The following is a 15,408-nucleotide window of genomic DNA, read 5'->3' on the forward strand; positions in this document are numbered from 1 at the left end:
TTGACTGTTCCAGGACCATGCTGCTCAAAATCAAGTTCATGAGTTCCTGATGAATTACAAGAAATAATCTTCTCCTGCTTGTTACTTACACAGTTGGAAAAGTCTTTTGCTGGGGACAAACAAACAATATTATCTCTCCAATTTCAGTCCCAATATCATCAATCATCAAAAATTTTCTCTCTCCAGTACCTTGTCCCTATGCTCTCTAGTAATGTATATAGGAGCTCTTTCCGCTCATCATCTAGTACAGAGGTCCCCAAACTATGGGGCATAGATGAATGTTCGGGGGGGCGCAGTGGGACCCGGGGAGGGAGCGCCACCAGCCTTGCTTTGGCCCCAAAGCGCTCCCCTGAACAAAGCCTTGGACCCCGGCCACGGCTTCTGCTTCCATCCCCAGCTGCAGCTCTGCTCTCACCCCTGGCCACAACTTTGTTCCTGGCCCCAGACCCGCCCCCAGCTGCAGCCACAGCCTCGGCCCCTTACTCCAATCCCCCACCCCAGCCGCGGCCTGGTTCCTGTAATGGGGGTGGCATGGACAGGGTGGGCAGGGGCACGACCGTGAAAAGTTTGGGGACCCTTGATCTAGAAGAAGACAGCAAGCGTGTGTTCAGTCACTCTACAGTGAAAGACCCAACAACAATTTGGGACCTGAACTTAGACCTCATAGGGTTATTGAAGCCCTCCTTGAAACCAATGGACAATTAGTTTCTATTTAATTTCTCTGTGAAAACAGCATTCTTTATTGTCATAACATTTGCAGGAAGGGTCAGTGAGCTTCAGGCTCTTATGGCTGACCTTCATTTTACAGTATCAGAGGGGTAGCCGTGTTAGACTGAATCTGTAAAAAACAACAGAGGGTCCTGTGGCACCTTTGAGACTAACAGAAGTACTGGGAGCATAAGCTTTCGTGGGTAAGAACGTCACTTCTTGCATCTGAAGAAGTGAGGTTCTTACCCACGAAAGCTTATGCTCCCAGTACTTCTGTTAGTCTCAAAGGTGGCACAGGACCCTCTGTTCCTTCATTTTACAGTATTTCATGAGGATGAAATTTTCCTTCACCCTCATCTTTCCCAAAGTGCTAAATGATTATTATGAGACTCTGGCAATAAATCTGTCAGCATTCTTTCCAAGACCACTTCCCATTGAAAAAAAGCTCAGTTACATTAATTAAATGTGAATCATCGATTTCAGTAGATCCAAAGAATCCAGAAAATCACCCATGTTTTTCATTGCCTATAGTAGTGGTCTCAACCTATTTACCAGTGTGAGCCACATATGCAGCTCTCTATGTGTTTGTTATGTGGTTCGCATCCACACAATATATATATATACTTCCTGTATGTCCCTGAAAATGTCACATGGGCCCCGGCTGTGTGCTGATTGGGTTGCAAGTGGCCCACAGGCTCAGGACCACAGGTTGAGAACTACTGGCCTATAGGGATAACTATTAGGGAAACGTCATCACTGCCCAACACCCATCCAAATGCATCTGGCTTTACATTGGAAGAGTATTATAATTTAGCAGTGTTCTTATGCTGGCTCTTTCCAATAGGGACAAGATCACCTTAATTGTATGCCATAGACATATTCTTGGCAGACCTATGACATGGCACTCAGTACATAGGTTTACTAAGATTTACTCTTTCAACTTGTGTAAAATCTGACACAAAGACAAAGTAATATTGCAATCCTTATTTAACTAGCACTCCTCAACCCACCATTTTGGAGAGGAATATCACGACTAGTTGAACTCCCCGAAGTGGAAATGTGCAAAGGTCACTCAAAGAAGAAACCTTTCAGTATGTGGAGTTTTTTGGACAAGCCTCTGCACAGTCACGCTGCCAGTCCGCTGTCCCCTCTTCCTCAGAGTTCTGTTCCTGTGCCAGGCTTTGAAGTTCAGGTGGAAGGAACTGAGGCAGTGAGCATGCTCCACCCCCTTTTCATACGCATGCATCTGGAATGTTCAGAGGTGTGCGCAGGCACCTCAGCAGTGGTACCTGAAGAATCTATGCCTGCTGTATCATGGGCACATCTCTCAGTAACAGGAATGCACAGAGACTCATCTCAAAGCGCTTCAGTAAGTAACCTTTATTTCTGATACATCAGGACACCTATACTTAAACTGAAAATGAAGACTGGTGTAGACTTGAATCCATGCAGGACCTAAGTGTTCAGCCACCCAGTCCGGAAAACGTTTTTGACCGCCTCCCAAACAGATCTACCAGGAGTGAGAGAGAATGATGCAGCTCCCCCTAATTCTGATTTGACATCCTTGGAAATTGGTCCTCAGTGCGACCACTCTGATCACCTGCCTGCCAAGGCTGGCCTTGACTTGAATATTTGATGGCAAGTTGCATGTTTAAGCTCAGTTGAGCTGCCACACACAGTCAAACTTGTGGCATTGTAGCATAAATACTTTTTCATAAAGATCTATGATATAGTACATGAAGTGTTATTGATGCTCCGATTTTGATCAGATGGTATATAAGGATGAAAAAACAGATATGTCATTTGCTAAAATGTGTTAGATCCCCAGGGGGGCAGTTTGTGAAATTCCACAGGGATTTTTGAGGGATTGGCAGGGTTCATGTAGAGCTGATGTTTTAAGTGCTGTCCGTAGTATACCCTGCAAATTCTAGTAATCTGTGAGAGTAAGTCACACTTTTTGGCAGAGAACACAAGATTTGAACCTGTCTTCTCTTATCAACATTGAAACTCGTTCCCTGCATTCCATAAAGGAGCGTATAGCATTCTTAATCTTATAAAATAATCTGTTCTGCTTCTCCTTGCCTTCAAAGACAGTAGAAAGAGTTCAACTATTGGTTTTATAAAGTATTCTCTGTAACACCTCAATCTCTTACATAAAAATTCCTTATTCTGTAGAGGTTGTTATTTTCTTTATTAATTTAGAATAACAACAAATAGGTCTGCATAGCTCATCAAATATACGTTTTTGTGTGTGAAAAACTTCCGTTGCTCCAATAAAGATATCGCATTTTCAGTTTTGTCCACTTTTTCCTAATTAGTGAAGCCTTTTTGTGTGTGAATAAAGCCCTTTTTTCCTCTGGAACTGAATAATAATGGAGACATGACTAAGAATGTATTTCCAGCTCAGTTACTTGAACTTTCTACAACCCACAGATTCCACTAATGCTGATTTGTAATGGAGACATTATCATTTATTTAGATCTCGATTAGGAAACAATTATAAGTGGGGTTTTAGCATGCAGTAAATTCATGTTGCCTTTAATTCATTCTGTAGATTGAGTGGATAAGCTTACTGATTTTAAGTAGGGGGAATTATAATGACTTCAGTTGGTTGACTCATAACTGCCAGGGTAGAGTTTTGTACTGTTTCTTCATGACATTGATTATTTTTTTAGGTCACTACCAGTTTTATCTTGTGGTTGAATTTTATTTTTCCCATTTTAGCACACAACACAGAATCAGTTACAGTTGATTGATATTATATCTGTCCTTCTTTTGTAAAGAGAAGTTCTATGAAATAACCCAACGGTTTAGAAGCACTACACAGCTATACTCTTTATTTAAAAATCAATTTGCAGAATTGCTCTGAGTAAAGTTCAGGACAGAGATTTTTACATAGCATTTACCCGTGTGGCTAGGATAATTCCCTTATTTTGCATATAACTGTTAAATACAAAGGGTTATTTTCAATGCTAGTTGCATTTTTAAAATCTATGTTGTGAACATTGTAGACTTTCTATTTTTTTCAAATGTACTGTCTTCCTCTGTTTTGCTCTTCTGTTTGTCTGTGTTTTGTTTTCTTCTGTTTTGCAATTACCATTTTTAAAAAAAACACACAAAATCCCTCTTAGTTCTTTTGAGGGAACACAGATTTACTGATGTATCTTATCTGACAGGCAAGCGATTTTTTTTTTGTACAGTACGTCATTATATTTGAATGAGTATCAGAAGGACTCATGAATTTTACTTTAATTTTGAACTATTAAACCTTCAACATTATTCTATGTGAATCCTTTATTAACCTTTTCTGAGTTAATGTATCTAATACTTTTTAAAAAACCTATGGCACAGAGCATGTGCCATGTCTTAGAAAGGTTGAGAGAAAAAAGAGGTGAAAAAATATATATCAAGCATTCTCAGTTATTTGTATTTTTTTCTTCCATCGGCAGTGGATGATCGAGACCCCTTACAAGGCAGCAACTTTCTTTGGGTGCATTGGAACAGACAAATTTGGTGCAATCCTGAAGAAGAAAACTGAGGAAGCTCACGTGGATGCTCATTACTATGAGCAGAGTGACGAGCCAACAGGAACTTGTGCTGCCTGCATCACTGGTGACAACAGGTCAGATGTCTTTCCCTAGAAGTTTTTCTTGTTCTTGAATGATATGAGTGCAGATAAAATAGAAGTCTACCTTTTGATTTGGAATATATTTGCAATATTTGACCTTGAAAATGTAATACACAATAAAGATGCAGTATTAACAATAACATTTATTTGGGAAGTTGAGGCAGGCTGGCTCTTCTATTTTTGTTTCATGTTCTGAGTATATAGGGTGCATGATAATGGAAGGGTGTTAGTATAATAATCGACAGTAGCTTCTTGTTATTGAGCCTTAAACTCTGTTGTTCTAGACAAAGGACTGTGTACAGGAAAACCTTGGAAGGCAGTAGATAATCTCAAAGTTTGTCTGTTAATTGTAGATGAAAGTTGATTGGCACATCACTATGAGTGATGAAAAATATTAATGTAATTAGTGTATTTAAAGAGGGTAGATACTAGTTAATCAGTCCAGTGCTGTCACTATATGGAAGGATGAAAAGTGAGATTTTTTTTTTGTCACTGATGTTCACAAGTTAATATGAGAACTGTAACTCAACAGAGGTGAGTGAGACAATGAATGATGTCCTGAAATTGTGACTGAATAATTAGAATAAGCATAACATTGAACTATCCACTGCTATATGTTTTATTTGTATTTGAGATTTTTATTTGTTATTTTTAACTAATCTGCATATCATTGAAGTTTCACACTCATGACACGCTATTTGTCTCATCATGTCTTAATTAAATAGTAAGTGCCTCATGACAGGGACCATAAATTCCAGTTTGGTTGTACAAAACATTGTGCTATTGGACTCTCATCATGATTGGAGCATTTTGGGTGCATTTCCAATACAACCAATAAAAACGAAGAGTTTTGAAGAAGAGAATGAAGATACAGTAGCTCGTTCTGAGCATGTTCCTTCTTTTTATTTTCTCTGCACAAAAAGGTTTCCTCTTTACTGTTGTTGACACGTGCTGATTTTTAATGATGGTTGCTGAAGACTTGAGATGTCTGTCATGCTTTCTGGAGTGACTCACGACCATGAGTGCCAACCTCAGGGCAGACTGTCAAGAAGCAGGGCAGAGACCCCAAACCCATTGTATGGTCTATAATTAGATTTCACCAATCCAGTAACAATTGTGAACTCCTAAAGCACTATAACAGTCTTCCTATGGAGTCACAGACCATTCCCCTGGGCATTCCAGTCTATCTTGCCACCCAGGCAAGCTGGACTTAGTGATGATTGCTATATACCAAAGATCACAAAAGATTCAGGTTCCTTCAAGTCCCAAGAGACCAGTTACTTACCTCAGGTCAATTTGTACCTTAGACCTCTTGCTAAAAATAATGCTTGTAGACAATCCTATAATAAACTAATTAAAGATTTATTAACTAGGAAAAAGAAATGAGAGTTATTACAAGATTAAAGTAGGCACACACATATATACACACACGAGTTACAGTCAGTGGTTTTAAAAGGTGACAGAACTGTAGTAATGTCAGCTCTGAATGTCTTTTAGAGCTAACCCAGCTTGACCCTAGGGATGCCTGCTTGTGTTTGGTAGCTCCAGCCACGTGAGAGTCCAAACAGCAAAAGAGATCAAAAATATTATTGTCAGCTACTTTTATTTCCTTCTTCCAGAATTCAAGCTGATGGGACGAGCTCTTTTGCACATAGCCTATGCATGGGAGTGAAGGGACAGTTAACAAATATGTGATGTCTCACAAAGGCCCATTTAGTTTTGATAGGCCTTCTTGATGAGCAAGAGACAATCCCTTTTTACAGTAATAAAGTAAAAAATTAAATATCTTACAGCATGTGATAAAGAAATTATAAGTGATATTAATGCATACAGCAATTTACAAGCATTTCATATAGTCTAAAACTAAACAAGTTGTAAGTTCAATAACCATCTTAATCATCCTAACACACAGGTGAAACAGATTGGTTTCTAGCAACAAATTTGTCAGTGCTTGGCTGAGGCCTGAAGCCTTGGCAAGAGTTGGCACCTGGTCTGCCAGCATCACAATTATCTATCTTATGCTATAATTGTACAGGATAGAGATCAGTTCAACCTAGTTCATGCTTTTATGAATAAGTAGGCAGAAGAATGTCTAGATTTGATCATAGAATATCAGGGTTGGAAGGGTCCTCAGGAGGTCATCTAATCCAAACCCCTGCTCAAAGCAGGACCAATTCCCAAGTAAATCATCCCAGCCAGGGCTTTGTCAAGCCTGACCTTAAAAACTTTAAAAACAGTTTTTGCTATTTTTGCCTAACCATCTTGGGGGGTTGGCTTATAAACGAACGGACTAATGAATGAGTATATACAGTAAGTTTCAGCTTCAGTATTTCTCTCCTTCTAGACAATTTAAAGTGTATTTATGTCTATTTCCAGTCTTAATTATGTCAGCACTAATTAATGGATCAAAAATCTTAGTACCTGCAAACAGTAAAATGAATTGTAAATGTATTGATTTCCTAAAGGGAAAATAGTGATTAGTCCAGATTCCAACTATGCAGAATTAGCCCTGGTTTGGTTTGTAAAGCAAAACACTCTGTGGCAGAGTCACTTTCCTTTCTTAGGAGGACAAACTAATAAAAGGTAATCCCATTAGAGACAAATGTTGTCTATAGAAATGAATTGGCTTTAAAACAGGACTACTGTTCTCATCTGGAATAGCAACTGATATATTTTTCTGAAACTGTTAAATTTTTATTCAGTGGCATTAGTTAGCTTCAGTGGAGTCTGCTGAACAAAGTAACCTTTTCTCAGGGTACGTCTATACCCAGCCGCTAGTTCGGCGGCTGGCAATAGAACTTCTGGGTTTGACTTATCGCGTCTTGTCTGGACGCGATAAGTCGAACCCGGAAGTGCTCGCCGTCGACTGCGGTACTCCAGCTCGGCGAGAGGAGTACCGCGAAGTCGATGGGGGAGCCTGCCTGCCACGTGTGGACTGAGGTAAGTTCGAACTAAGGTACTTCGAACTTCAGCTACGTTATCCACGTAGCTGAAGTTGCGTACCTTAGTTCGATTTGGGGGTTTAGTGTAGACCAAGCCTCAGAGTCCCTAGCGCCCCCCCACAACCCCAATATATGGCTCTCTAGGCCTAGGACCATGGCACACTTTGGGAAAACTTTACTGCCTGCCCTGCACATTATCAAGAAGCAGCTTGCTTTGCAAAAGGCTTGATTGGTTCACTTGCCCTTGGAAACCCAGAATGCTCTCTGATAGTATGCTTGCGGATTGCTGATCAGAAAAGAATTGGTTAACGCTGATCTGAGTTGAGCTGCTGCTCTTTGCAAAGGGGATGTGGATTGCTGTTTGCAAAGGGGATAAAATTGATTGCAGATTGTTGGGATAGAGAGTACTAAGGAAGTTCTTCCCATAGAATTGTAGAATACTTCTGGATGACGCCTGGGACTAGGGTTGCCAGGCATCCGGTTTTCTGCACCCCAAACTTCTCATCTCCAGCTCCATCTCAGAGCCTGCATCCCCAGTGAGAGCACTCTGCCCCAGCCTGGAACCGTCTCCTGCGCCCTGAACCCCTTCCCCCCCCCCATCTCGGAGCCCCCTCCTGTACCCCAAACCTGTCATCTCAAGCCCCAGCTGGAGCCCTTACCCCTTCTTGCACCCCAACCCTCTGCCCCAGCCCAGTTAAAATGAGCACGTGAGCGAGGGTGGGGGAGAGTGAGCGACAGAGGGTGGATGGAGTGAGCAGTGGGCGGGACCTCCGGAAAGAGATGGGGCAGAGGGCAGGGCAAAGGTGTTCGGTTTTCTGCAAATAGAAAGTTGGCAACCTTGCTTGGGACCTGAGTCAAGTGGAGCTGCATCTTCGCTGCAAAGCAATAGGGCTCACCTCTGGGTCCCAGCTTGTCTCGAACGTGGACCCTTTAGCCCTGCAGGGTCCGGGACCCTGAGTCTGAACCCCGGGTTAGCACCATTGGAGTGTAGACACAGTGGGGGTTAGCCTGGAGCCCAGGTTCAAACACAGGCTTACATTGCAGTGTAGACATATCCACACACACACAAATCATAATTAGCAATAACTGGCAGTATCTGCAGATAGACCAATGATTGAATGGGCTGAGAAAGTGAGTTTCAGCCCCCTCCCTCCCGCCCCGCCCCTGCCCCAGGAAGTGATCCCGCCAGGCCATGGTTTGCAAAGTGGGGAGGGGAATGTGAGGAAGCTTGTGTTACTCCTGCCCTCTGTTCTGCGGATAAATAGAGCATTGCTCTTTCAAGATCAGTTAATCTTGCTCCTTTTATCGTCACAAAAATTCAAAAATACGTTTAAATGTATTCTTAAGAGCTGTTTTTTCATTCTTCCTTCATGCAATTGCTTTCTCACAGTGCTACTAATAGTTTATTCAGCTGCAGACAGAAGTGAATTTGACTTTTCAGCTTATTTATCCAAGAACTATTTTCAAGAGTTTGGTTGAATCAAATCCACTAAAAGGTGGAGGAAAAGGTTATTTATGCTTCCTTATCCTTTTAAATTATACCTCTGCTTCAGTGAATGATGATCTGGCAGAATATATTCGCCTCAATTCTTTCTCCTATTGCCCTGTAGTTTTTGGAGTTTTGGGTCATTTCAAGTCAAATTAATTCATATTAGTAGAGGTGGTTCCTAGTATCATAAATCTCTGATAGAAAAAAATAACCCTGCATGCACTGTTTTTTATTTCTCTTTTCCATAGAAAGGAAGTTTTGCTTTTTCTCCCCTTTACAACAATTTTTATTTTAAAATATGCAGAAGGGTCTAGTGCTTAGAGCGGGGAAGTAGGGGCCAGAACTCTCCCCATGTGTATAGTGTGTTCGTGGGCAAGTCTTTTTACCTCGGAGTGGTTGTGTTAAATCTTTTCATAGTGGAATTGTATATGTATATGACATACATTTATAGATTTCTCCGTAAATGTGGATTTTAAAAAATGTTTCTCACATTTGTATGATTTTTCTCTCCGTATATAATTATACATGTTACGTACATATATTTTACATGGACTATTTAATTGTTTTACGTTGTGGTAGCATTCACACCCTCAGATATAAGTATTTTTAAAGAATCTTTGTATCTGATGGGAAGAACAGTACTAGTGTTAAGAAAAAGTGTTTAACTAATATCTGTTTCTTTGGTCATTTTAGGTCTCTTGTAGCTCACCTTGCTGCTGCCAATTGTTACAATAAGGAAAAACATCTTGATCTGGAGAAGAACTGGAAACTGGTGGAAAAGGCCAAAGTTTATTACATAGCAGTAAGTTTGGCTTTTTTTAAAGTTGTGAAATGTTTGTGGGTTACTGCACTCAATTTCTGTAACACTGAACTACTACAGTGTCCATTTTGCATATGATGCAGGATAACTTTTGTGAATGTTGAGAAAGAAAATGTCTGCTTCTGTTGTAACATGATCAGATTTGTTTACCTTGAAGTTTACATCCTTGTATGTACCTTTAGTTATATGCATTCCTAAAATGAGCACAGGAAGACATAAGAAAGTGATTTCACATTTCCTGGCAAATTGTTGTGAAGGATGCATAGATTCTGTAGATAAACAATATTAGCCTAATTATTCACTGCAAACAGTTTGAGTTTATTTGCGTGAACCATCTTAATTGCTATTTATTCCATAGTAATTACCATTGCACCTTATAACTTAATATTTCAGAAACAATGATCATGACAAGTCTCTTGAATATGGGCAGAGGGGGCAAGCTATGATTTTAGTCACTAAATTTTACTTCTGGTACCAAGCTTTGGGGAAAAGTGAAAAATAGTAGGTTCACAATTAGTTTTCAGAATACATATTATTTCTTGTTTGTTTGTTTTTTAAATTTCAGAACTAATCAAACCATATTAGTGTATTTGTGTAGTTAACATTCTGCCTAAATATAAGTGGTGAATTTTTCATCTTTCTCTGTTGATGTGACCAATGACAATTAGCAAATGTATAAAACATCTATGATAGATTAAAAACACATAATATGCATATAATATATGCTTTCTGCATGACAGCTGCTGTCATTCCGCAACCTGAGCTATTTGGGAACAGCTGGTAAGAGGTGTAAAAAATTGATTATCCAGGAGGAACATGTCCATTGAAAATAGTTATTTCTTTCAACTAGTGTTAATGTCTCCTACAGCCTGTTAGTGTGCACTGCTGTAGGCTTTACATGGTTGTTATTGATTCTTGTGTATGGTCAAGGCTGCCCCTTTATAGCTGTCAAACAAATACTTACACTGAGAAGATTATACAAACGAAAGACATCCCATTGCTTCTGCTGCATATTTGAGATATATTTTAAGAATGTGTATTTCTTCAATAGCCTGCTAATTTTTAATTTATACTTTTAAAAATGGACTGTGTTTTAAATTTCAGATGATTATACTGTAGTCTGTTCTGAATGCCAGACTTGGGGCTAAATGCTATAAGGCTAAAAATTGCAGCAAGAGTTGAGTATTGTTAAATGAAGAAGAATGACAAATGTTAGCCAAAGACATACTGCACTAAGCTGTATCTTTTCTATATTTTATACTTGTATATAATTATCACTGAATCTTTTAATGTGTGATTTGGAATAATTATTCTCAGTTAAAATAGTTCAGGGAAAGTTGGGAAGGTCACATAAGGGGAAAAAAGGGATTTTGTTGTATAGAAGTCCAACACTTCTCTACACTTCATTTTGGTTTTAGAAGCTCATCTTCTGTGTTAAAGCCCTTACCTCAACCACCCATTGAGGAGCTGATTTACCATACAGATTTGGACTTATATTAAAGAGAAATTTCTGAAGTCTGATGGCCATCCAGACTTCATTACCCTCATTGACCAAGAAGCTCAAAAGTTACGGAATAAGCTTGCAAAACTGAGAATAAAACTGAAGATATGAATAGATTTCAATGGAAAAATAAACAACTGTGAAGAGCTGGGAAATTATATTGGATATTTGAAAATGAAGGTCAGATTCATGGAACACCAGGTTGATAGTGGGACCCGGAAATATTCTGACAAGAAGAGGCCAATCGTCATTTTCTCCTCTCTCTTTGTTGCATTCTTCCCTCAGTCCAGTTCTCCGCTATGTATGACCGCTACAAAGGTGCAGTACTGCCACACTCAAGCCAGTAACTTGGATGCTATACTGTAAAATGGAGTTATAACCCCATCCTTTTTTGTTGATGGTTGCAACATCCCAGTACTTGACAAGGTTCATCTCTTGGCATTTCTTCTGGATCCCTGCCATTAATTGTCTCCTGAAAATCTTCTATCTTCTGCTGTCATTGGGTCTGACACACAGAATTTGAGCTCAAACTTCGATGACTCATTGTGACCACTTGTACTAGATCATTCATTTCTGACTGGGAAATCGTGGTAAACTCAAACAATGCAATATTTTGAGACACACATTATTTCTGGATAGGCCAGAAAAATTTCGTTTGTACTTTTGGAATTTGCTGCTCTTGACGTGAGAAATAAATTTCTGAAAATAGGAAATGTTTTTCATGTGTCAAAATTAATTCCCTCCCTACTTCCTGAAAAAATTAGATAGCCTTTTAAAGAGAGTCTAAAATTGTCCAGTTCCCACCTGACATTGTTTGGTCAACAGCTGTATATATTAGAACTCTTACTGAATGACTTATTGAGAGCTTTCTTTATCCTCCATACAAGGTACCTCTGAAGGTCTCTAGAAAACTTTTGACTTTATTAAACATAGTATCCATTCAACATTTAGTCTAGTGTTGCAAACTCTTTGTAATACTTTATGAAGGAACCTCTTTAAAGTTCTTAACCATTAAGACTATTTTTCAGATAACGTTGTTTCTACCAGGTTTTTGAGATAGCAGCATTTGCTTACAGAACACACTCTCTCTCTTTTCAGTTATCCATAAAGACAGCTCAACCGGTATACTATGCTATCTTTTATGCCCAAACACTCCACTGTTTTTTCACCAGAATCAGGAGATCCTGAATATCCTATCTTAATGCCCATTTCCTTCCAAAAAAGCCGAGGCATCTCAAAAGCTTAAATATAAAAAATGCCATACAATTCTATTGAATTGAACAGAAGACCTTGGAGCTTTAGAATCTGTTCATACACTGGATTACGATAGGCCAAAGAAAAGACATAAAGCCAATAAGCATTCAAATATATTATTACTGAAGTATATACGCATGAAAACCTTGTCCTGAGGATATCAAGCAATTCCATCTTATAGGTTCAGAGGACCTATAAGATGGACAGTACTGAAATATTGTGTGGTCCCCTACACATACTTACTACAGTAGATACATATGCCTTTTCAAATGCAGCATTCAATAGAACAGCATTCAGATGGAACTCAGCCCTGAAATCTAATCAATTCATAGAGGGGGAACAGGTCACCCTTCCCACCCACCCCCCAAAAAAATGGACCTATGGCAGAACCCTGAGAGGGAATTTATGTTACCGTATATGAACACAATCAATTCATTTTATCCATCTGGTGAAAAGATCATCTAGACAGATTGGAGAGAAACTACCAAAGAAGAGAACCTTGAAAACCATAGGTTGAAGAAAGATGTAGGCCAGGTTGAACCAATTCTCTAAAGTTAGGAAAACTGAAAAAGATGTCAAGGAAAGAGAGAAGAAAACTGAAGAATGATCAATTCTTTTAGCTTTGAAATAATTCCATATTTTAGCAATTTTTCATAATATTTTACAGGTGAGTATCTTCAAACCCCTCCCTTCCACTCTCCAGTCTTAATTCAACACAGCAGTTTCTTCCATTGGCACCGTATCCTACAGATTCTTATCCTCATTTCATTCTGGATCAGCTGTACTTCTGGTGGCTAATTACAGTTCACTGACAGGGCTCATGCTGGAGCACTTATCAGTCCATTCTCTTCCTCAAAGTTCCTGTTTAATTTCAAAAGAAAGTGAAGAGTTCTGCCAAATCTAAACATCAAACCTCTGTTTGTTTCTGTAGTCCATTAATGGGCCATATCCTGAACTCTGATTTTATTTACATAAGACTTATGTTTCTTAGTGGTTTTCTTCTATCAATATGTACATTCTTTTGGGGTTGGATTTTTATGACTTTTACAAATTGTGGCTAAAATTTTCAAATTTGAGTGACCTAAGTCTATATTTAGGCACCTGAATGGTCTGATTTTTCAGGTACACTGAATACATGCACTACCGTTATTGTGATTATTTAGGCATCTAAATAGGAGGTCTGATTGTCAGATGACCATCCGCAATTCCTGTTGTGAACTGCAGGTGCTCACACTTCTGAAAGTCAGAGATACTTATTTAGGTTCCTAATTTAGACACTTATATTTGAAAAACATTCCAAACATTCGGAATTTAATATAATAAAATCTTTATTAATATCTCCTGGGGGAAAAAAGGGCTGCCTATTGAAGAGAGATGGTGACCAGAGCAGAAAAAGAGGATCTTATTCAGATTTTTACTTTTTATTTAACTCTGTTATTCAGTAAACATTGTTATATATTGACATCAAATTTTCTGCTTATCCAATGACAATGGGCAAAAAATTGAGAAAGGAGGAAGTGCTTGTCTTTATTACAAGTTGCAGTTAACCAGGTGGGATTTTAATTCAGTTCTGATGATTGATTCTGCTTCCTCATGAAGACAGAATAATATAAACTTTTCCCAATGTGTTGTATGCTGTTGCCATATTTTTCCTCATGTCCCAGTTACCGTATATACTGGATCATAAGCCGGTTCATTTATAAGCCGACCTCCCCCAGGATGGATAAGTAAAAATGGAAAAAATTTTATAACCCATTCATAAGCCGACCCTATAATTCAGGGGTCAGCAAACTTTGGCTCCCGGGCCATCACAATAAGCCGATGGTGGGCTGAGATGGTTTGTTTATCTTGAGCATCCACAGGCACGGAGGTAAACCTAAGTAAACAAAGTGTCCCGGCGCACCGGCTGCTTATCCTTACGGGCTGGGACAGCAACTGGTGTAAGTAAAAATTCAGCTTATAAACGAGTATATACGGTAACTATCCCTATTTCTCCCAGTTAGTCTTTCTCAATTTGCTCTTCAGAACTGTACCCATGTTAATTTAATGTTTCCTGTTGGAGGCATTGAGGAGGAGAAGTACCATAACTTGTTGCTGTTAATGCATTTATACCTTATATCTTTGTAATCTTAGAAATTTCTTCTTTGCTTTGCCCTTAGTTGTTCATCTGCACATAAACAGTTGCCCCTTACTGAGCACGTTGAAATTACATGATTGATTACCATTAATGTTCTATTTAGTAACTCACATGTTAATGTGGTGGCTTTTAGTGTTGAACAATTGCACAGCTTTTAAGAATGTTAAACCAATCAGATCACTCAATTAGTAGAATATCCAAATGCCTCTTTCCATAAAAGGGAAAATAATTGATTGTCGATGAGGGAATGTCTTTGAATTACTTTTTAAAGTTAAGGCTTGTAAACAAAAAAAAAAACCTTTTTAATTTGTGCTTAGGAGAGAGAGACAAGCTGGGTATCTTTTATTGGACCAACTTTTGTTGGTGAGAGAGACAAGCTTTCGAGCTTAGAGCTCTTCAGTTCTAAGACGTTTACTCCGAGTGTCACAGCTGCATACAAGATGGAACAGATTGTTTAACATAAGTAGTTAACATATTAATATATTTCAGTGATATCTCTTTAAAATCTTTGCTATTTTAATGTCTTCAAGAACTTTTTGAGTAGCCAATTGGCAATTAAAGGATAGGTCATCATGTGGCTCAGCTTCTTGCAGGACTGTATGCACAAAGTAACAGCAGGACCAATATTTGCTTCTCCTTTAGCATGGGTGCCTGTTTAATGCCTCTGATGCTCAGTTCTTTGCACTGGCAGCGCTTGAAACTTTCATGTTTCTCAGTACCTATGAATTAGTAAGAAAGGAGACCTAGAGCAGTGAGACTTTTCTATTCTTGTAATTGTGCTCAAATGAATTTTTGGTTTGTTCACTTCAGAATTGCAAGGTAACATCCTGCTTTCATGTGAGGTGATGGTACCCAGACCTCAGTGTCATACTTCACTCTACCTGTTTGTTCATAAGTTGCTAGTTCACCATTATCCATGAGAGTCTAAA

The 15,408-nt window shown here is 39.0% G+C and overlaps 1 protein-coding gene across 2 annotated transcripts in view; it reads left to right on the top strand.

Annotated features, from left to right (window-relative positions):
• The window catches only part of ADK (adenosine kinase), a 552,513-nt gene that overhangs the window by 278,760 nt on the left and 258,345 nt on the right, over positions 1 to 15,408 (top strand). For both annotated transcript variants that reach the window (XM_005278746.5, XM_005278747.5), the window contains exons 5-6: positions 4,158 to 4,330; positions 9,461 to 9,569. In XM_005278746.5, coding sequence (XP_005278803.2) covers positions 4,158 to 4,330; positions 9,461 to 9,569 — 282 coding nt within the window. The remainder of the gene's footprint in view (positions 1 to 4,157; positions 4,331 to 9,460; positions 9,570 to 15,408) is intronic.

Source organism: Chrysemys picta, chromosome 7, assembly GCF_011386835.1.
Source record: "Chrysemys picta bellii isolate R12L10 chromosome 7, ASM1138683v2, whole genome shotgun sequence".
Classification (NCBI taxonomy): Eukaryota; Metazoa; Chordata; order Testudines; family Emydidae; genus Chrysemys; species Chrysemys picta.